We start from the raw sequence: 24039 nt of genomic DNA, 5'->3' as shown, positions 1-24039 counted from the left end.
AGCCAAAAGGTAATGAAAGTTGCTGAAAGGAATCAGGGGGTGGACATAAACCTTAGAATTTATCTATTTCATATCTAAAGTGTGCAGGCTTCTACATCGAGAGGAAAATATCCCCATGGAAATGCAAATTAAAACAATGAGACATCACTGCACTCCTATTAGTATAATGGCCAAAATCCAGAACCCTGACACAAAATGCTAGTGAAAATATGGAGCCACCGAACCATTTTTCTGGTTTTGTTTTTGCACTGGTAATTGAACCTAGGAGTGCTCTACCACTGAATTATAGTCCCAATCCTTTTAATTTTTTGAGACAGGATCTTGCTATGTTGCAGAGACTGACCTCGAATTCTGTGATCCTCCTCCCTTAGCCTCCTGAATCACTGGGATTACAGGCATGTGCCACCACACCTAGTGAGCTACAGGGACTCTTGCTTTTTGATGGTGGGAGTGAAAATGGTAGTGACTTTTTGGCAGTTTCTTACAAAATTAAACAAGCTCGTTGTCTGATCTAGCAAATGTATTTCTTGGTATTTACCCAGAGGAATTAAAAATTTATATCCACACAAGAACATATATGTAGATGTTTATAGATCATCATAATTGCCAAAAACTGGAGAAAATCTCTGTTGTCCTTCAGTAGGTGAATGGATAAAACAACTGTGATACATCAGCAATGGAATGTTATTCAGTGCTAACAAGAAGTGAGCTATCAAACCATTAAAAGATATGGAAGAAAAATGTCAATGCATATTGCTAAGCAAAGGTAGTCAATCTAAAATGCTATATACTGTATGATTCCAAATATATGACATTCTGAAAAAGTTAAAACCATGGGAAAAGTATATAGATTATTGGTTGCCAGGAGTTAGGTGGAGAAGGAAGCAGGACTAAGTGGGGCGAAGGGGATGTTTTTAGGGCAGTGAAACTACTCTTACAATACTATAATGGTGGATTACACGTCCTTATGTATTTGTCCAAACCCATAGAATACACAACATGAAGTGAACCTTAGTGCAAACCATGGACTCTGAGTGATGTGTCAGTTCAGGTTCAACAAGAGTAATTTATATGCCAATCTGGGGATGTTGATAACCAGGGAGTCTATGCATATTTAAGGACCAGAAGTATATAGAAACTTTTTGTACCTTCTGCTCAATTTTGCTATGAATCTAAACTGCTTTAAAAAGTAAATTCTGTTAAAAAATCCTTCAAAAATGAAAGTGAAATAAAGGTACTTCAAGAGAAATGAAAACTAAGAGAATTCACTGACAGTGAACTAACACCACAAAAAAGAATTATTTAGTACTATGTGTCAAATAGTATCCTTCATGATTTTTGTCTTAATTTGTGTCTTCCAAAGCCAACTCTGAAACTGTTAAAATAATTCAAAGTTCAAGTTATGTTGGGAATCTTAATTGGATTATTGTGGTATACAGTGACTAGTGTAGTGCTTTAGTAATTACTTAATATACCAAGTACTTAAATTTACATTATGTATACAATAATAATTGATTCATATACACATGATTTTCTTATATGGAGCCTGTCTGTACTGAAATTACATTCCTTTGTATTCTGAATTTCTCTGCTTCTACAATCACACGCTGTAGAGTACAACACATAAATATTTTATTAGTGACAGATGTCAGGTGTTTTCTTCTATATCCTCAGGTTTCGAAAGGGACTTTTGGTGAGTCATTGTCTTGGTCTCTGTGGTGATGTGTGACCGTATGTCTGTCTACTGCTTCTAGCATTGCTTCCTGAAATAAGGCTGCAGTTCCTTAAATGCTGACAGATTGCAGCTGCTTTAGTACCGTTGTGACTGCTGCTGCTATTCCTGGGAATTACCCTTGATAGGCCTCCTGGGAAACAGGAGTATATTTTGTAATGTCAGGTACTTAAGTAAATTACCTTTAATTATGGAAAATATAAAGGCTTAAAACAGAATAAGTGATCAACATGAATTATCCTTTTATTAGCAGCAGTTAAGAGAAATACAGATTTAAACACAGAAGTCTTATCTTCACATTAAAAAAACCAAACCAAAACAAAAAAAACCCAAAACCCATTTACTAGATCACACACTAAATCTGAAAAAGCCCAATTTACATTTTATAAAATTTTATAGAAAATGTTAGTTTTTATTTTATTAAAACTAATATAAGCACTGTATTAGTTTTAATAAAAGCAAAAATCAGTTTGGGTATGTATTATTACACATACTAAAAATTGGGAGATTAAAAATAAGGGATCTGATTTACATACACATAAGTTGAATAGATATTTATAAAGCGTGAAATATTACCAAGCTGTGGCCTGGAGCTATTGTCTAGCTGTGAATTAAATAGAAAAATAATTACTACCTTCATATTTTAAGAAACACAATACAATTTTAGGGAAAAGTGTGTAAGAATGATGAGTGAAAACAAATCCTTAAATGTAGAAAATGGCATAGAAACAATCAATTAAATCCCAAATAATAAGTCAGGGATATCAAAATAATTTCCAATCTGGAAAAGAATTTACCAGAAACAAAATAAAAATAAGAATAGAAACAAATACACATTATAGATAACTAAGAAAACTACCACAAAAATGGAAAAGGTAATAACTAAACAGAAACATCAAAGAATGCCAATCACTTAAAAATGTAAACTCATGCCTCAACAATCAATCCCAAACTGATTTATAAATTCATCAGATCCAATGAGATAAGATTCTTGGGATAGGATAAAGTAAATTTGAGGTAGGAGAAAAATCTAACAGTCACCTGAACACCTTGACAAGGTCTGTGCCTTGATGGGTTCTCTTGGAAGCATGATAGATCCTTACTCTGTGTTCAGGAATATTGTTTATTTTGTTCACTCAGAGCAATCATGTTCTGGCAGATTGAATCATAAAAACAAAAAAATAGACTAATCGGGCACAGTGGTATACCCTGTAATCCCAGTGACTCAAGAGGCTGAGGCAGGAGAATTGCAATTTCTAGGCCACATTCAGCAATTCAGGGAGAACCTGTCTTGAAATGTTAAAAGGATTGGGGATGTAAGCTTAGTGGTAGAATACCCCTGAGTTTAGTCCCCTGGTATCATTAAAAAAAAAAAAAAATGCCCTAAATAAGCCAGAATGATTATGTCACTTTATTCATTTATATTTTTGTTATTGTCAGGGTGTCTAGTTGGGGTTAGGTCCTTGGTGTCCTAAACAAAGAATTGAGCAAGAAACACAGAAGTAACAAAATATAGATTTATTAAACGTGAAGGTGGAAGTAGTACTCCATAAGGTAGAGAGGACTGGACCAAGTAAGAGAGGTTTAAGGCCCCAAATGTCTGGAAATTAGTGTCTTAAATGCTGAACTATGAGGCATTCTCTTCCCTGTATGGACCAGATTAAAGATCTTATCATATTTGTTCCCATTGGTTACCTTATAATACCTGATTAAAATAGTGTCCAGTTCCCCCCATTGGTTACTTTGGAAAAGCCAATTAAAATACCATCCACTTTACCCACATTGGTCATTTTAGAACACCAAACCTGTGAAAGGAGTTATTGACCATGAGTCCTCAGTGGCGGGAGCAGTCACGGTAATGGGACTTACCATAAACAGGGATATGATAACTCATCTCCCTTCCTTGTCCTCCAGCGAAATTTTTCTTGTACCCTGCCTCCACCATCTTGGAGTCCCTGAACTCCTACCTAACAACTTTACCATGGACAAAATCCTCACAGACATTCAAGACACCCTTCTCCAGGTAAAAATAATTTTCAGAGGTGAAAATTAGATTATGAGAGGTGTAACTCAAACAGTGGATTAATCCACCGATAAGAATAAACTGGGTGGTAGGTAGGGTGTAGCTGGAGGAAGCAGGTCATTGGGGTTATGACTTCGGGGTTTACATTTTGTCCTTGGGGAGTGGAGCACTCTCTGCTTCCTGGTTGCTGCTTTCCTCTGCCATGTCCTCATGCCATGGAGCTACAGTCAACTGCTGTGAGTCACCTGACTGTGGAACGGACCTCTGAAACTGTGAGCCAAAATAAACTTTTCTTCCTCTATCTTATTCTTGTCATGTCTTTTGTTAACAGCAATAAAAAGTTAACCAATACTTAAAAGACAGAGTATTTAGGAAACAGCATGTGTCTCTATCACTTTCATGTGAGGCTCTTTGGTTGTGCTGATTGGAGATCACATTGCAAAGGACAGCTGGTATTGATTGTTTCACAGTCATGGAGAAACAAGTAAGTGAATAGTATGATCAAACTTAAATTTTAGAAAGATTCTTCTGTTAGATAACTAGTCAGCCACGAGAAAGTGGGTGGGGGAAGGACAATAAAGGGTGGTAACTTATAGGGAGGACATCAGACATATGCATCAATGACAAGACATAGGGCACAGAACTGGGAATCATAAGGAACCTTAAAAAAACAGACAAACATCAGGAAAATGGGAACTGGTATGTCAAACCTCCCCCAGCCATAGTTAATTATAACTGCATAAGTCACACCCATACCTTGGTTACTAGGTCATCAGGACCCTCCCAGAGGAAATTTGATGAGGTTTCTACAAAGGAGGGAAATGCAAAACTAAGGCAATAACGAAGAAAAATTCTCAAAAACCCCAGACTCTAAGAGCCACACCGTTCTCTCCAGAGGCGATCTGTATGGTGCCTATCTTGTTATCCTCATTTCTCACTTTAATAATCGACTCCTGTCTATGTTGTTTGCTGGCTCACTTGAAAGTCTTCCTGTGGAATTGCAAGAACTTGTGGCTATAGACACCCGCAACCACTTCAGCTCTGCTGGCAGGTCTCCTCCACAACACTTCTGGTAGTCTTGTGGAGCACAGGGAACCTATGGGAAGTAAAGGAGGGAAGCTAGGAGGATTATGCCAAGAGGCCAGGCAAAAATTGGTAAAGGACTGAATTAAAGCAATAGGAGTTACAACTGACCCTGTGAATGAGCATTCAGTTAAAACTTCTTTTATTAGGACTATGTTGGATACACACCAACAAATATTTATGCTTTGATCTTTTTAAAAAATTTTTACAGTACTGGGAATTGAACACAGGGCATTGTACACACTAGGCAAGTGTTCTACCATTGAGCTAAATCTCTAGCCCTGATTATTCTTTTTCTCAAATCTATTCAATTAGCAAACACTCTCTTATTAGACATTAGACTTCTGTCTTCCTGACGAAGTTCACAAGATAACCTAAATCACTAACAAGCGTTTTTTGTTTTGTTTTGTTTTGTTTTGTTTTTTGGTACTAGGAATTAAACCCAGGGGTGCTTAACCACTGAGTCTCATCCACCGCCCTTTTTACTTTTTGTTTTGAGACAGATTTTTGCTAAGTCACTTAGGGCCTCACTAAGTTGCTGAGCCTAGCTCTGAATTTGTAATCCTCCTGCCTTAGCCTCTGAGCAGTGAGATTACAGGCATGTGCCATAATGTAATCCCTGTGATTTGGGAGGCTAAGATTTTAAGAGGGAGTAGACTATAATAACATCAATATTATTAATAGTGTCTATTATATGTCAAAGTCTAATAATTACCTAACTAGGTAGTAGGAAACTGAGACGTTTGTTTATACCAGAATACCCTAGGAATTTGCAAGTGATAATGGGCAAAAATTTAAACCAGGCTGTTTCTTAAATATTATAGAGAAGAAAAAAGTGTTTGTTGAACAGTTAAGAATGGGATTTGAACTATATATCCTTTATGAAGAAGGTTATGAAGACTTTTCCTGGGATCCAACAGGATTTTGGAGGCCCTAATTATATAAGAAGGATAATTTACCTATAGGTATTTTTATATATATCAACAAATTAGAACACTACTGATTATAATGAGGCAACCCATACTACAAAATTGATGTCCCACCAGAAGGACACATTTCATATTTGAAACACTAGTATTCTTCTTATTTAAGAATGTTCTTCCCAACTAATTAATAGTTTCAATTTTAGACCTCAGATTCCAACATACATGTTTTCATGAGGCCACTGCAATAGCTATATAGAAAACTACATAGCAGGAATTTTTATCTACTGTCATTTTTCAAAACTCACCAATTAGCTTGTGGTCTCTGGTTCTTGCTGAGGACAGTCAGTGTTTGTGCCATTCTCATGATGGCTTAGGTCTGGACTGCACCACAGCCTCTCAGGAGATGTAGATCCTCAGAGCCTCTTTAGTGCCGGAGACTGGGCTGCAGATGGCTTGGTGGCAGCAGGAAAATAGAACCTCTACATGGGCTTTTCCTGGCCAGTTTTGCTAATTTGCAGCAGCTAGACAGTGTCCTTACTAATATCTGTCTAACAGCTTAGTCAAGACATCTTTTCACAGTGGTGACAGGGACTTGACTCTGAATTGTATAAAAGCACCTGGATCCTGGTCTTTCAGTGGTTTCAAGACAATCAGAAGTGCCTGCTCTTGGGCCTAGTGGGCCTCTAAGGTAAGATGTCTCTTCCCATTGGATGTTCCACCAGGCATTCAGCTATGAAGATGTTCTTGAGGACCTGAACAAATGATTTCTCTCCAACAGACATGGGTAGCATCCCATGGAAACCAGTGATTCCAGAGCACAAATATCAGCACCTTGCCAAGGCAGAGGAAGGAGAGGCCAGTGTAACCCCTCCTGCCATGATCCTGTCAATGGTCACTGACAGTATGGACAAGGTCCCAGTGGTGGAGGCTAGAGCCACTCACATCATTATGAATTCTCTGATCACAAAACAGACCCAGGGGGCTGAGGTTGTGGCTCAGTGGTAGAGCACTTGCCTAGCATGTGTGAGGCACTGGGTTTGATCCTCAGCACCACATAAAGATAAATAAATAAAAATATTGTGTCCATATAAAACTAAAAAAATTTTTTAAAAAACTAACAGACCGATGAAAACATTCAGCATTTTGAGCAACAGACAGGGCTGAGACATGCTGGCTGCACACCCCACCATGGAGAAGACCAAGTACCTGTAAGTGGCAAAAGTATTCCGCAAACTGTAGAGCAAAGAGAGAACAAAAGAAGAGAAGCAGCCTACATCAGCCCAATCTATCCCAAGCAGCACCTCTCACTGTTCCTCTAAGCAAAGACCTAGAGGTTGGTTTATTTCTTGTTCCTCTACAGCCTTTCTTGGACAAATCCTAGCACTATGGATTCTGGAAGTGAAAATAAGGACAGAAATTTATCAGAAAGGAGTTTTTTTGGACCATGACCTTTTGAGAGGTCTGATTCTGGAGTTTGCTACCCAGGCCTTCAAAAGATCCCAGAAGCCCTCTCCCATGGAACTGATCTGTGCACTGGTCACCCGAATGGCTGAAGATTCAGCAAACTTCAAGCCACCCAAGATGGATGTCCCAGAGATAGAAGGGAAGAAAGAACTGTCATGGACCCTAATATTAAACCTTTTGTTTTAGTTACCTTTTTCATGGTTGTGACCAAAATACCCATCAAGAACAACTCAAAGGAGAAAAAGTTTATTTGGGACTTACAGTTTTAGAGGTCTTAGTCCATAGACAGAGGAGTCCATTGCTCTGGGCCCAAGGTGAGGCAGCACTTCATGAGGGAAGGGCCCATCAGAGAGAAACTGCTCAGTTTATGGAGGGGTCAGGAAGCAAGGATTTGGGGGAAGGGGCCACCAGGAAGAAGCACATTTCCAGGACACACCTCCAAAGACCAATCTCTTCCAGCCATGCCCCACGTGCCTACAGTTACCACCCAGTCAGTGCATTCAAACTAGGATAGACTGATTAGATCACAGCTCTCACAATCCAATCATTTAACCTATGAATATTCCTGCATTAACCCAAGGAGCTTTTTGGGGACACCCATATCCAAGCCATAATACCCCACCACTTGAATGTGCTCACACCCACACATTTCTAGAGTGCTTTTTATTCCAGGAACTCTGAATGGAAGTTTTCTTGTTCTTCATTCCCCCTTTACCTGTCTCTGACATAATAATATATTATATTCCTACGAGTATTTTATTTATATAAGGAACTGACCTCACAGAAAATTTATATCATATTATATATTTTTTAAGAACTTTCAAACTGAGGCTAGAGTTAGAGACATAATTCATTCTGAGAAATATTGGTACAAAGCTTATGCTTATATGGAAGAAACCATTTTGAGCTGCTTTAAAATCAGACTGAAAAAAATATCTTATTGGTGATGTGTGGGGGAAACTCATTATCTATTTTTACATCATTTACCATAGATTTTGATCATTGCTTATCAGGTAAATAATGTTTATACTTTTCCAAAACCTAGGTTTCTTGATTTTTTTTTACTATCATCAATGTGAGCATTGACTCATCATGGCATAGAGGTGCCTACTGATAAGTTTGGGTGACCTTGGCCTTCTTGACTCTGGTAGCACTATGCTGCAGCCTTGCCAGTTAGGGGGACCTGTTTGAGGTTTGGGGTTACATTAATGTCTAGACTTGGCAGGGATCCCTCTTTCCTGGATTAAGCTGGAGTCTGCTTCTTTTTTTTGTCAACTTAAGGAACCACTGTCCTGCAGTCAGTTCATCCTCTCTCTTGGTACCAATTGATAGATTGGATATATACTTCTCTTTTGTCACAAAGCAGACACTAGTCTTGCATATCCTTTCTTGTCCTTTAAAGTAAGATTAACTTAACTCCAATTTGTTTGGAAATTTCCCAAAGGGAGAAAGTTAAGTCTACTGATTTGATATTGATAAATGTATGTTAAGCTTATTTTATTTTTTGCAGTGCTGGGGATTGAACCTAGGGCTTGCACATGCCAAGCAAGTGGTCTACCACTTAGCTACACCCCAAAGCCCCTCGATATTTAACGTTTTTAGAGTAAAGAAGATGGTAAGTATAGTTAGATTATAGACTTGAGGTTCATGTGAAATTAGTGTCAATTAGTGTCATCTTATTTTGATTTCTTTTTCCAGGTTAGGCACTGAAACTTTTTTGGCAGGAAGGTGGAAGAATTCAAAATTTTTCTATAATGAAAGCATTTTTCACCAAAACAAGCCTCATACATTTATGCAACATGTTTTATTGCAGAGAAGAAACAGACTGCATTTTTATTTCTCCTCACTGTGTACATGTTCATTGTCTTGAACACTGTCTCAGATACTTGCTGGTTTTGTTTTGGGTAGTATTTTGTTTATTTAAGGAGCTGACTTTCTCATAGAGAAGCCCTGGAGTCTAAAATTGTCAAAACAAATAATTTGTGTCTTCTGTTATGATTTCTTGTTTTGACAATAAAAATCCTTACTACTTTCTCAAAGACAAACAATTCACAAATTTATAAGTTAAATTAGTTTCTATCACTCCTGAAACTACATGACTTATTTATAATAAAAAAGGACTGTGTTTTAAGCTAAAACTAAATTTTATAATTTTTAAAGTAAATTCTAAAAGCAGAGTGACTTTCAAAACGCTCCAGGAGAATTTCGTGTAAATGAAAAATCTGTTTATAATTAGCTAAGCCTACAATCTAACTCTATCTTAAATATAAACATACCATTTTTGTTTTGTCTTAATTTATTACTTTTCCAGATGATAAAATTATTAGGCTCCTCATAGAATACTAAAATATTGTAGAAAATATTACTTAAGAAAAGCAAATCTTGGCTGGGGGGTATAGCTCAGTGGTAGAGCACTTGCCTAGCATACACAAGGCTCTGAGTTCAATCCCTAGGAGCACCACCAAAAAAAAAAAAAAAAAAAAAAAAATTAAATCTTCCATGTTCTCACATTTTTTGGACTGAATTTTGTTTCCCCATAATTCATGTTGAATCCCTACCCTCAGTACTTCAGAATCTCAGAATGTGACTGTATTTTGAGTTAGGACCTTTAAAGAAATGACAAAATGAGGTCATTAGAATGGGCACTGGTATCCTTATAAGAAGAGGAAATTTGGGCACATAAAGAGACACCAGGGATGTGTGTATGTGTACACAGAGAAGATCATGTGAGTACACAGAGAAGGTTGCCATTTGCAGGTCAAGATGAGAGGCCACAGGAGAAACCAAACCAGTCTGACACCTTGATCTTGAACTGCTAGGCTCCAGAACTGTGAGTAAATAAATGTCTGTGAAAAGTCACCCAGTCTGTGGTATCTCTTAACGAGATCCTAACAAACTAATACTTCGTGTTTTTGTGCTTTTTCCATTATTATAATGAAATATCTGAGACTATGTTACTCATTAAGAAAAGTTTACTTAGTAACATTTTGAAGGCTGAAAGTCCATAGAAAGTGCCAGCTCTATGTGAGGGCCCCTTAGCTGCATCACAGCATGGTGGGTGGCATGATGGCAGGAGTCATGCAAGGACAGATCATGTGGCAGGACTGGAAGCCATGTGGTAGGGAGACGCCAGGCCTGATCACTTATGTCAGGTGACTCTTACAAGAACTAACTCCAGGGTCTCAAGAGAATTACCTTAATCCACCGACTGCAGTAACCTACCTATTGGTTCTACCTCTTTAAAGGTTCTGCCATCTCAACACCACCACAGTGGGGACTAAGCCTCCAACTCATGAACAACTGGGGGACAAACCACATCCCTAGCCACTGGGAATACAGGTATGCACCACTGTGCCTGGCTTAAAGTATAATTTTATGCTAACATTTGCAAATGTTGGAAACATTTTCTTCTTTTCCTTCCTTCTCCTTTTCTTTTAAGATAACAATGGAGAAAAAAAAATCATGCTAATTACCTTTAGCTACGCCAGTAGGAAGCTTGGCTGTGTCTGAGTCATGGCAATTTCATGATAGTTAAAGTTGTCTAAAGCTGGTTAACCCTCTTGCTAAATTGCAGGCTCAGGAGAAAATATGACAATAATAGCCAATGTTTAGTGAGCACTGAATACTTTCCAGGCACCTTCCTAAGCATTCTGTATATTCAGATTCATTTACTGGGAGGGTGGTGGCATGGGATATAGCTCAGTGATAGAGTACATGCAAGTATGCACCTACAAGGTTTGAATCCCAGCACAAGCAAAATGATCAATCAATTAGATTTATTTCTTTTAACCATCTTATGAGATAAGCAATTTGAGGAGATGAAGAAATGGAACAGGAAGGAGAACTGACTTGTGATTGGAGCTGTGCTTCCAAGCAGACAATCTGGCTTTAGAACTACCATTTTTAGACACCACAGGATACTTGTCTCCCTTAGTAAGTGTTTACTAAGTGCCTAAACCAAGCAAGCATTTTACATGTTATTACATGCAATCCTCACAGAAATATGACATTACTACCACTACTTCCGTTTACAAATTTTACAGATTTGGAAATTAAGAGGCTTATATCTCTGATAAATAGATGATTTATATGCTTTCTTATTTATTATAAGCTTTTTAAAATTAACTTGTACAGAACAATAGCAAACATGACCCAAGTTGTTTCTACAGTGAAATCAATGTGGACCAACAATAACAACAAAAAAAACCCCAAATATGAATACCACATTCTCTTTCAAATCTGTTTAAGTTTATAGTCCGTCAGTCACTTCTCATAGAATTTTCGGAGGTTCTGCCTGATTGTTTGATTGGATAGCTGTACTGTGGAGCAGTGACATATGTTGGATATTGGTTTTCTCCTGTTACTAAAAAATGACTCAACTGGGCTAATAATAGTCCCAATTTTCTGAAAACAGAAGCAACATTGTAACAAATTCAGTGAAGAGTTTTATTTTTATTTGGTAAGAGAAGGTAGTTCCAGGTACTTTTAAGAAAGCGAATTTGTTTACACTACTGAGAACATAATCAGATACCACGCTGTTGGTGTAAAAGTTGGTATTGGCTGAAGTACAATCTTACAGTCTGTTAGAAAATTAGCTACACAAAAATATGAATGGTTTTAGCATATCCATACTCATTTTTTCTTCCATTGGGGTTTAAAGTTGATTAAGTATGTTAGTTTTCTATCATGAGTATGTTAGTTTTCTGTTACTATTACAAAACACAGGAAATAATCAACTTAAAAGGAAGAAAGATTTATTTTGGCTTATGATTTTAAATATAATGTATCCACACATTTCAACATTTAATAGTGACTTTCAGTTAAATACATACCATAAACATTTTGCTTATTTCTCTAGTTCTCATAATAATAACTTATAAAGGATATGTCAAATATAAGCTAGCATAATTAACAAATTTTAAATTGTTGATCATTTAGTGTGTTTCTAATTTTACTCTACATAGAATGTGGATTATCTTTGTGCTGAAAGTTTCTTTTATCACCCATTTATTTTCTTAGATCAAATTTCTAAATCTGGGATTTCAAGGCAAATGGGTTAAAATATCTTTGATTTGATACATATTCCATTCTAAAAATTCAAAAGCTACACTGATTTCTTAGTAAGTTTCTTTGTCACCTTCTTTAGTCACCCTTTCCATCAACTAAACACCATCTGTCATCAGCAACTTACTGCCTGCCTTTCTCAAGTTGTCCCCTGGTTACTTCCTTGGGGATAAAATTAACTTGCGATGAGGTCAGGAGTTAATGTTCACACTGGAAAGGCAGAGGCCTCAGAGCAGCCTAGTGAAAATGGATCACATCTCTGATCTCAGTGCTGCTACTACCTTTCACGAAGGGTACAACTTTGTTCCAGCACTGACAGAAATAAAAATGCTCTCTAAGCTAACAAATGGTTTGGTCATAATGAATACTGCCAGATTTCAGACATCATAGGAACCTCATAAAGCCCTATGAGAAGATTAAAATCAGACTGGTAATATATCATTTGGTATCTTGAATAGCAGAACAGTGATTTCAAGAGAAAGTGTTTGATTAGTTTCCACTTGGGATTTGAATGTCTAAATGAGTTTTCCTTCCATAATCAACTCCATAGCAATAATTTCTAATATAGTTGGTAGATTAGAAATTTATGGTTAGTTTTTAATAAGCAAATAATTTGGTGTTTCATGGTATAATTTATAATTACAAGTTAGAGAGTCCCTGGTTATATCAGGATCTGATTATGGTAGAAAGGTGTTTTGCAATGTCTCCAATAAAAAAGAAAAATATTTTGTTTTATTTACATTATATCCTTATTATGTCAGTCCAGTTTTGCTTTATTGGCAAGGACTATCATTATCAAAACACTCTCATTATTTATAAGGGATTTGACAAATATTTATGTTTTATGCTTAAAAATTCCATATTAGAACCATATACTGAATGGTCATAGATAATGGTGATTACATAATTCATTAGAAATAGCTTAATTATTAGTTGGAATGAATTGTATCTGTTATGAGGAAAACCTATCTGGTTGTAGATGTCTTGACTTAAAAAAATGAATTGTGATATATTTGATTGGGTTAAAAAGTTTTTTGTATACCTCTACTTTAAATCCTGAAAAGTTGTATTGTGTGGGAATGAAAAAGAGAGAGCTAGACAGTGAGAGATGAAGAGATGCATTAGAATTGTTTCTAATAGTTGAGGCATAGTCTTGCCTGGAAAATAGAAATGTCTCATGCCTGTGAAATTATAATTTTACATGGTCTCTTACTGAATTCTATATGCTTTGGGTACTTGATTCTTTCAGGTCTCAGAGTTTTGGAGTACAGAAGGTGATTTTAAAAATTTTCTTACAAATTGACTTCTTTATGATTGGTTATTTTGATTTAGAAAAATTCTCAGCTTAGAATTAAAAACAGGTGGCACCCTAATTTCTTGTTTGTTGACATACCCAGAAAACCCTTCCCACCTACCCAATCTTACTAGTGATTTAATCTCTCTGGCATAGCTCTAGGATAATTGTTAGCTTCTCATAATTCTGAAAAGTGAAGTCTAAGGTCTAAAGGGCAGTTACCAAGGAAAGAAACACATGCTGTACTAACATATCAGGGTGCATGAGCACCACCCAGCGGCCTTGAACTAATTCACCAGCTTTTGGGAAAGACACAGGGATCTAAACGTCCAGGGCCTCTCTAAAGCTGAACTGCATATTAACACATGAAAGGACCAGGATTCAAATTCTCTAGAACTGAATCTGGAGGTAGTTCTGATTTGTGCTTTGCTGCCCTTCTTTCTGGAAAGATCAGACTATTAATTGGGACAAGAAAATGGAGTGTTTTTCATGTTGAGGACTCTTGACTTTTTTGGCAAATCTGTAGCAGTATATATAAGTAGTGAGCTAACTTTTTTTTTTTTAAAGTAGGAATATATGAATGGTTAAGACACATTATCACAAAATGAATGACTCAGATTATTTTCTTGTGAGAAGGTATGAAGTCTAAAGAGTCCAGGAAGAATTTAGTTTCTGTACATATTAAACATATCTTCCTATACTACTTTCTAAATGATCAAGATTCTCTCCCCCAGTAGGCAGGGGATTGTACTTTTCCTGTTTTAGATGAGGAACAAATTTCTGATAAACTTTCATTCATTATTATTCATATTTTCTCATAAAAATAATACTTTCAGAGTGGGGAAGACTTGAAAAATGAAGTAGAAATATCAAGTAGAAATAGCAAGGGGAAAATATAGTTCATAGTTCCCCCATTAAACACCATCGCTGGTACTTTGTTACTATTTGGTGAGCATTTTCTTTGGGCACAAATCCTGGGGCCAGACTTACATTGGTTTAAATCTTAACTGGGTCATTTTATAGATGTGAATTGGACAAATTGTTCAGCCTTCTTTATGCCTTGGTTTTTTCAATCATAGAATGGGATAATAATAGCTCTGTGGCATAGGGTTGTTAAGAGAATTAAACAAATTGAATATGTAAAGTTTTTAGAACAGTGCCTGTATACAGTAAGCACTATTAGTTATTACTTTTCCTATTTTCTCCTTTCTTCAGCTCCTTCTTAGTATCATTAAAACTATGCACAAGGCATCCTGCTAGAAACTAATAATTTATTAAACCATTTCCATCCAGGTTTTTTTGTGTAGTTCTTTTTGTACTTTAATAGATGAGACTTACCAAAATATAATTTTATGGGTTTTAGGTCTTAACATTAAATTGTAGTATAATTTTCTTTTTGCAGTACTGGGGATTGAACCTAGAGGTGCTCTACCACTGAGCTACATTCCAAGGCCTTTTTAAAATTTTTAGACAGTTTTGCTCGGTTGTTGAAGCTGGCTTTAAACTTATGATTTTCATGCTTCGGCCTCACAACTTGCTGGAATTACAGGCATGCACCACTGTGCCCAACTCAGTAGTATAGTTTTTAATGACTGATAAATGCTGTTGTCTTAATGTACTATTTAGCCTGTAAAATATGATAACATAATTTGGATACATGGATTTTTATGATTAATATGAAAAATGAAGAGAACATACATATTTTTTTAAAATAAGGTTCACTTTGCCTTCTAAAAACAAAATGATGTATGATGTATTTTGGAATCTAATATTTCTTGTTATATTTTCATTTTGGCTAGCAGACTCATTTGTCCCCTCTCATTGAACACTACTTATGCATTTATGTTATAGGATGTGATGCTCAGTGCTTTTGATGTTACCTTTTCTTGGAGAATTCTGAAGTTAGGAGACACTCAAAGTGATGCAGAGGGAACACTGGGAAAAGTAACTGGAGAAGGTGAAACTTAAGCTAGTATTGAAGGATAAATAGGCATTCTCTGGGAAAGAAGGTTAGAGAATGAAGTAGTCTCAGCAGAAGAGTCAGCAATGAGCAAAATCAGAGGTTGGGAGTAGCTCTAGTATGTTCATAAAGAATTGTAGTATTGTGTAATAAGTTAGAGTGCATGGTGGTACAGAAGCCGGCAGGATGAGAAATAAGACTGACAATGCTACTTGGGCTCAGAACTGAAATTCATGTTTATAATTAACGTGGTAGGAAAAAAGGGAAATAAATCAAGGTTTTATTTTTTATTTTTAGTTGTAGATGAACACAATACTTTTATGTTATTTATTTATATGTAGTGCTGAGGATCGAACCCAGTGCCTCAAATGTGCCAGGCAAGAGTTACCACTGAGCTACAGCCCCAGTCCTAAATTGAGGTTGTAAATCAGGGAAGTAACCTGTTTCAGGAGGATAAGAGTGACAAGGAAGACAGGAATGGCTAAATTGAAAGTATTAACAGTGATGAGGCAAACACTTAATTGAAATCTGATGATTTGAATGAAAGGTCAGATTCAAAATATGTTCCGAAGACAAAATACTCAATTGACAAGTAGGGGGTGGTGGCAAAGAAAAAGCAGAGGAAGACAAATATTTCTATCTTTGTGTGAACAGAGATGACATTAATAGATTGAAAATACAAAGGGTAAAGGACTAGGAACGTAGCTCAGTAGTAGAGCACTTGCCTAGCCCTGGGTTCAATCTTGTTTCACACATGTGCAGGCACACAAAATAAATTGGGATGGAAAGGAGCGGGAAAGGGAATAGCAGGTCCATTTAGAAATGCTATTTATGCCAAGCCACTGACATAGGAATAAGAAATTAGCAGTTGCAAATTTACCTTTGGAGCTTGGGAGGATGGAGGTTGAAATGTTAGCTTCGGGATAATCAGCATAATTGAAAACCATGGGAGGAGTGAGGTTCTCTGCTTTGAGTACAAAAACAAAAAAACAAAAAGGTCCAAGAAACTCTGGGGAATCCTCACATTTAAGGGACTGACAGAAAAGGGGAGAGTTAGCAAATGATAGGTAATAACTAGGACAAAAAAGAAAAAGCACTGCTGCAGAAGACAAGCAGAAGGGATTGTATGGTTCATTATGGCCAGTGATGAAGAGACAAGTGGTAGGACAGAACAGGTGTGTGACCTAGCAAAAAGCAGTTTGAAATTGAAGTATGAATGGGGAGTAAACGATATGAATGGTGACAACAGATTCTTGTGCAGCTTAGCAATATTTTGGCTAACAATGGGTCACAGAGAAACAATGTTGGTCCCATAAGATTGTATCACCTAGTGACATTATAATCATCTTAGTTGAAGCACATTCAAATATTCACACAATAAAATCACCTGATGATACATTTCTCAGAATGCATCCCATGAAGTGATGTGATTGTAAATGAGATAAGGGTGCAAGTAGGTGAATCCAGCTGCCTACTTTCCTGTTGATGTATCACAAAAAATTTGATGTCCTCAGCGGTTCCAGCAATTGAAATGTCAGAAAATCGAGCTCCCCTTGATTTGTTAAAAAATATACCGAGATATGTCAACACTTAGATATAACTTATTTTAGATGCAATTTCTAAAAAAACACATCACTCAGCCTAATGTCTATGTCCTTGGCCTTGATCCTCTAGCTGTGCCACTTCTGGGGCAATCATGCCTTAGCAATTGTATTGTATTCATCTAAAGTCTTTTCATGGGAAGACCTGGCATGCCTACAACATATAAACCAAGGCAAAAGAAAAAAAATCAAAAGTCAAGCAACAGACAATTATTATCTCATGTACATATAAGACTGCATGACCTATGTGATCCTACAATATGTACAATCAGAAAAATGAGAAATTATACTCCATTTATGTATGATCTATCAAAATGTTTAAATGCATTCTACTGTCATGTACAACTAATTAAAACATAAAAAAATTAATAAAAATACATTTGTTGCACATGAAAAAAAGAAGTCGAGCAAGACTTCCTTCACTCTTGTCGGTTCTAGTGCAGTCTTATCATCAACTCAGCTAATTTTTTTGACTTCATTTTCTATAAGTCAGCTAATTTTTTTGACTTCATTTTCTATAAGTATCTCTACAAACAGGTTCTATGTAATCAATGGTGGCAAGGGATATTATCTTTTGGGACTCTTCTTGGGGAAGCCCAGATAAAATCTCAACAATATTCGTAAAATCTTTACTCAGGGTGACGTTGAGATACATTATTTGAGATGGATACTGCACAAGTAATATGCAGGACAGAGCGAAAACAAGATGTGAGACTGCTTAAAAAATATATTTTTTTAGATGTTGATGGACCTTTTAATCATTTATTTATATTTAGTGCTGAGAATTGAACCCATTGCCTCACACAATGCCTCACACAGGCAAGTGAAGTGCTCTGACTGAACCACATCCCCAGCCCTGAGACTGCTTTTAATATTGTGTGGATTTGAGATTTTGATTGCATTCAAAAATATGGAAAAAATATATATAACAAGATGAATTAGTAAATCTCTAAAATGGTGTTCATATCTGGATATAAGCACTTTTTTTTTTTAACTGGTACCAAATGTCACTTGGATAGCTTCAGCAGGTTTTAGTAAAACCTAAAACTGTATGGAACTCTTATTTCAAATTTTGTTGCCTCAAAATTTCAATGTTCTGTGAACTTTGAGGAGGGCTCTAAGATCATAGTACATTTTCTTTGTCCTTTGAGAAGACATTTTATCAGATTCTCTCATTATAGTGGTATGTCTTTCAGCATATATGGTAGATATAAATACTGATTGAAATAGCGCTAAGGCTACCAACCAAGGGTCAATTACCTGGGTGCCTCTCATATGAATTTGTTTCAGGTGGAAAAAAATGATGAAGTAATTCTTTCCCAAGTTTAGTACATGTTTAGATCCTGGAGCAAAAATTTGAATCTAATTTTGTCTGATAGACTAAAAATTTCACCTTAAGGTAATAGAGAAGTCAGTTGTTTCTTATGTGCATATTAAGCAAAATGACAGTTTAGAAATAATCTGAAACATTGTTAGCAACACTAATAACATCTTACTGTTTGGAAAAACTAAGTAGGTACTTTTCTTCAGACTTGAGCATGAAATGTTATTTTCTGGATTTTTATGGAATTCAATGTCCTTATTTTTAATCAATATGTAACTAAAGTGAATTTTGACATTTTGCATTTGTTTAATCAACAGTATTAAGACTGCTTCAGTTTCTTACACTAGTCTTTTTGCTTTCAATATAAAACCATATATCTACACATATACTTATTTCTGTGTGTCTATGTTAGCCATTAGGTTACTTTTGGTAACTTAAGTCTGATTAGCTGGTGATGAGGTCCTGAACCACCTGATGGTGATGGAAGAAGATGATAGTGTTAGGTTCTTACAAAGTATTTGATTGCTAGTTTTTGCTAATGAATCTAAAAATGTTCGATTTTGATATTTGAAAATGATGACAATGAATTTGAGCACATCTTAAACTATGAAACAATTACCTGTGACACAGAAAAAGCTTATAACAGTGCTAATGTTGAAGTCATTGCAAATTTCCATGGAGGATAATACCTGAAGTGTTCAGTACAGAAATGGTATTAATTTTGGTCACCTTATTAGGAAACAAAATGCTCTGAGACATTCCTTAGAGAAGGAAGATAGTTTTTACAGTTGTTTGAGGTGCTGTAAAACATCTATTGATATTCCCAACTGTTTAACTAAACTGGCTGTCTGTTCTAAAATCCAAGCAAGGTTTGGGTTTTCAGAATATGAATGCTCTTGTGTTGTACAACATTCTAAATAGGAACAATCTATCCCACTAGGACTCTTGCCACAGTTTTTGTTAAACTCAGCATTATTTTCACAGAGTCTTTCATCTTTAGTTCCATCAATCTTTTTCTCTTCTGGAACTACATGACAAAGGTCCATATCCTCAATGGAGTCCAATAAATCTACAACACGGGGCTGTGAAGTGATTGATTTCAGATGTTTGAGCACATACTCTTCACATTGGCCAACTGCATCCAGAAGATTATTTATTTTGCTGATCAAAGTTGAACTATTATCATGAAGGTGACACCAGGAGAGCAAAGCGCTGGATGAAAATATAAACAAGAGTTAAATAAGAGAAAAATTAAAGTGACAGGCTTTTAGAATGTTTGATGCTAAGTCCTACAAACCTCTTTCAAATAACACCATGCAAAAATGTATTAATGATAATAATACAAGTCAAAAGCAGAAGGTAATAATGGTAAAACAGGATTTAAAAATAAGGACATTATTTTTTAATACAAATTAGACAATCATGTTTATAATTCATACTCCCTCTTTCATAGTCTATATCTACTTTTCATGAGTTTAGACTTTCTCTAATAACTATGTAACTTCTACAGAGGGACACAATCTGGAGAAAGATCAGAAAAACAAGTTTCTCCTTTAAGGACATCAAACAGTTTCTGAACTAGTGTTTCTTAATCTTGGCCACCCATTAGAATAATCTAAGGAGCTACACACAATTTTCTTGAAAAAGGTAAGAATTCTTCTAGTCTTAATAGATTTTATACATATATATATAACTTTTAAAATATGGACAATACTGTTTTATTTAGTTTTTTACATTTCAGAAACAAAATAATGGTTTTTGTGAAAAGTAATTTTTTGTTTGTTTGTTTTTTGTTTTGGTGCTGAGGATTGAACCCAGGGCCTTGAGCATGCTAAGCACTCTAATGCTCAGTTACATCCCCAACTGAAAACTAATGTTTCAATGATGGAATCAACAGACATAAAAGATTCAGCAGTAAGCTTTCTAAGCTTATAAAAGATTAATTTAACTTGATGATGTGAAGATGAACAAGTAATCATTTTCTTATTGTAGTAAACTATAAATCCTGTTCTTTGACAGTTGAATTTTCTAAAACTATGAAGAGAATATATATATTTTTTTGTTTTGCTCTCTTTCTTTCATCTTCTATCCTGTTATAAAATTAGTAATTATTTGAAGTATTTTATGCTTTTCTCTACAGAGTTGAGTTTAAAAGGTATAAAGCATCAAAGAGGACAAGCCTCTCATGTTCTTAGCTCCATGTGTCATCTGACCACTTGGCCTTGTTATATGCCATTATTGCTATGAAATCCTGAAAGGTACTCAGTGCTCAGGACAAAAACAAATGAAATAACTTTTCATTTACTAACTATACTTTTCATAATGTACTTTTGGTTGAGAGGTCCATCATACCGTGCTCTGCCATATGTGCAACTATTAAAGCTTTATTCAAAACCTGAACTTCTTTTAGAGATTGGTGGTAGTTTGGGTGGCAAAAAACATATATATTTTCCTACCATTTGTTTGTAAAAATGGATAACTTCTGGTTTACATATTAAAGTGATGAACTAATAATGATTTTTACTTTTTGTTTGCTTTTATTTTTTTTGGTGCTGGAGAATGAACCCAGCAGTGCTTTACCACTGAACTACATCCCCAGCTCTTTTTAAAAATTAAAAAAATTTTGAGACAGGGTCTTGCTCTTGTTTAAGACCTTGCTAAATTCTGAGGCTGACCTTGAACTTGTGATCCTCCTGCCTCAGCCTCCTGAGTTGCTGGGATTACAGGTGTGCACCAGTTGGTCCAGCTAATTTTTACTTTTTGAAGGCAGTGTTATTTAATTTTGTGCATTCAACACCAGGGAAAGCACTTTAGTTTAAATATTTTATTTTTACTTTTTATATATTACTTTAATAAAAATTCTGCAGTAGTAGTGACATTAAAATAATTCAGCATCTTAAATTTTTAAAATTACCTCAATGTTCCTCTGAGTTGTCCGTAATTTATAATGACTTCTGCACCTTCCTTATAACCTTGATTGAAGCCCTGTTGGAGAGTAACTGCTTTGCCAGCATCTATTCCATCTCTATAACCTTCCTAAAAATAAAACATTGTGGTTGTAACTAACAACAAGTGAAACATATTCAGGATTTTCTAGAAAGGCACAGTACTAATTTAGAAAATTGATGAAATAGGGTTTTACTGTGTCATAAGACATACTATGGCATCCCACTTTTAAAGTCCAGACTGAAGAAAATTTTAAACACTTGACTCTCACACAATTTTAAACAATGTCTCCACAGAAAGGAAATATGGAAAATTACACGTCTGGCCCTTTGGTAATGGGGACTGGAATGGTATAGGTGGGTAAGTAGTGAAAGAGTAAATAAACTGTTTTAGAAAAAGGAAGATGAGAAGTTTGGCTTTAGAAATTTTGCTTGATAACTAAATTTGACTAAACTGCAAATTCTCTGTGGATAGAGATTTTGTCTTGCATCTCCCAAGGGTGTCACAGCACTCAGTATTTACTGGACTAGCCCTGGTCTCAAATAAAGCATTCTGAAATGGACAACATGGCTGTTGGACCAAATAAATATTCTATTACTGAAACACTAAATTAGGGCAGATTCCTAACTACAGTTCTAAGGGCATAATAAGGTTGGCAAAAATATTATGTGGATGCACATCTTACCATTCAGTTCTTATTCAGAATTAAGTTGTGAGTGCTTCACCTGAAAATTAAGCTTATTCTCAATGAACAGTGAGACAAGGAAAGAATATTTTGCATTTACCAAAAAAAACAGAAACCAAGTTTTAATATTCCCTCACCTACCCACCAGTGTTTCATACTAGCTTTCCCCTACTGCCTTTTGGCAACGTTCTTACGCTCAACCTTTTCTATATCCCTTATTCACTCCTAACTTTGGGTTCCCCACCCATTCAAGCAACACCTGTAAACTGTGTCCTGTGACAGCCATAATGAGTACAGTCACTGTACACTGCTCCCCCACCTCTTTCCCTGTGATACTCATCAAAGTGCAAATTCTTCAAAGTCTGGATAAAGCTTTAGTCGATCCACAGCTTGCAATGCAGCCCTCAGGTTCACAAAGGACGCGCAGTAACTTTCCCTGCCTCCCATTCCTGCTTGAATGCTCTAACTGTAGGCTGTTGGAGTGGTGAAAGTAGGGACTTGGTAATATACACTCTCAATCACCAGCAGGTTCAGACACATACTAGATGTTGAACTAGATACTGGTGAATGAATGGGTCCCATATTCCTGCTTTGCCCTTTGCGTGAGTAAAATGAGTCAGGCGATAATGCGTTTTTACACACGCTGTCAAATAACCCATTGGGAAATCCCAGCAGGAAGCGGGCCAGACTGGCAATCAAACCATAAGGACAGCAGGCCAGGCTGGGAAAACGCTGGAGAGAGCTTTTGCACAACTCTGCGCACTCCTCCCCTCAACCCGCGACCCCAGCGAGTGCCCACGGCCTCCACCCAAGTTTACTTTGACTCGTCTCTGCATGTGATTCCGCCATTCCCGCTGAACCAGGAGCGACTCGTCCGCTTCCTCGTCAAACACGTCCCCCTCGTCTGTAGGGCTCCGGGCGGAGGACGCAGCTTGAACCCACGACATCACCGAGGCAACCGCTGGGGCCCGCAGACCAACGGAAGCGCCGTCATGTTCTTCCGGCCCGAGGGGCGGGGCGAAGTGGGCGGGCCTGGCTCGGATGCGGCTGCGCGCGCGTGGGTGCTGTCCGGCGTCGCGTGTGCCTTGGCTGCTGCAGGTTCTCTTCGTTCCTGGGGCTTTGGGGCATCCTGCGGTTGGTGCAAAGCGTCGGTGTGCTCCTGTTGTAGGCGAGGCGCCTTCTCCCTCACCGGGCCCGTGCCACCTTGATCTCCGAGGAAGGCAGCCCAGACCCTCGGTGTAACGCTTTATGTTCCCACCTCAGCCTCCACGGGGGTTCCTGGGTTCTGCAGACCCGCGCGTTGGGGGAACCATCCCGGTCGGTTAAGGTGATGGTCGACTGTCGTCCAGAGACTGTCTTTTAGAATTGCCCTCGGTGCGTTGGAGGGATTTGACGACCCGGCATCTTTTAACTGTTAGGAGAGTAACCAAAACAATTAAAGTTGACTCGGCGGCCAATTTGAGGTCATTAAGAAATATTAAGAGTACATTCGTAAAACCAATACATTTTTCATTGATTTGCAGTATCCGAACCTGCCTCCATTCCTGCTCATATATCCTAAACGTAGACTGTTGGCATGGTGAGGTAGAGGCTTGTTAATGTATACTCAAGCACCAGCAGGTTCTCATATACAAGATGTTGAACGACATGTTGGTGAATGAATGGGTATCAGTATGTCTGCTTTGCCCTTTGTGTGAATAAAATGAGTCATGTGATAATAATCATTTATTCATCTAAACATTTTCTTCAACACTTACTTTGTGCCAGGCACCATTTAAGGCTTTTAAGATACATCATTGAACAATACAGGTAAAAATTCCCAGGACTTTGTTTTAGTGTCTAATTAACAGAATAAACAATAAGCAATATGTAAATAACTCATGCAGGTTGTTTGAAGATCACGAATGATAAATGGAACAAAAAGAATTTTAAGCAAA

General features: G+C 36.8%; 1 protein-coding gene across 2 annotated transcripts; it reads right to left on the bottom strand.

Annotated features, from left to right (window-relative positions):
• Positions 1–17893: 17893 nt before the first annotated feature.
• Positions 17894–23108, bottom strand: YAE1 (YAE1 maturation factor of ABCE1). Of its 2 annotated transcripts, XM_079149392.1 has the most exons (4): positions 22921–23015; positions 22103–22142; positions 21386–21507; positions 17894–19683 (listed from the first exon to the last, which is right to left on the bottom strand). In XM_079149392.1, the coding sequence occupies exons 2-4, from the start codon at positions 22103–22105 to the stop codon at positions 19254–19256; spliced, it is 555 nt and encodes a 184-aa protein (XP_079005518.1). In that variant the 5' UTR covers positions 22106–22142; positions 22921–23015; the 3' UTR covers positions 17894–19253. The 2 variants fall into 2 exon arrangements, with proteins under 2 accessions (XP_079005518.1, XP_079005517.1); XM_079149391.1 differs by lacking the exon at positions 22103–22142 and having other exon boundaries at positions 22921–23108.
• Positions 23109–24039: the final 931 nt, after the last annotated feature.

This window comes from Sciurus vulgaris (assembly GCF_902686455.1).
Source record: "Sciurus vulgaris genome assembly, chromosome: 8".
Lineage (NCBI taxonomy): Eukaryota > Metazoa > Chordata > Mammalia > Rodentia > Sciuridae > Sciurus > Sciurus vulgaris.
The sequence above is the reverse complement of the archived record's forward strand: the minus strand, read 5'-3'. Positions and strand labels throughout refer to the sequence as shown.

Coding starts and splice junctions, on each gene's coding strand:
- YAE1 (XM_079149391.1), bottom strand. CDS start 23,049: ATGTCGTGGGTTCAAGCTGCGTCCTCCGCCCGGAGCCCTACAGACGAG. Junction 21,508..22,920: donor ACATGCAGAGACGAGTCAAA/GTAAACTTGGGT, acceptor TTTTATTTTTAG/GAAGGTTATAGAGATGGAAT. Junction 19,684..21,385: donor CAACTCAGAGGAACATTGAG/GTAATTTTAAAA, acceptor ATTTTCATCCAG/CGCTTTGCTCTCCTGGTGTC.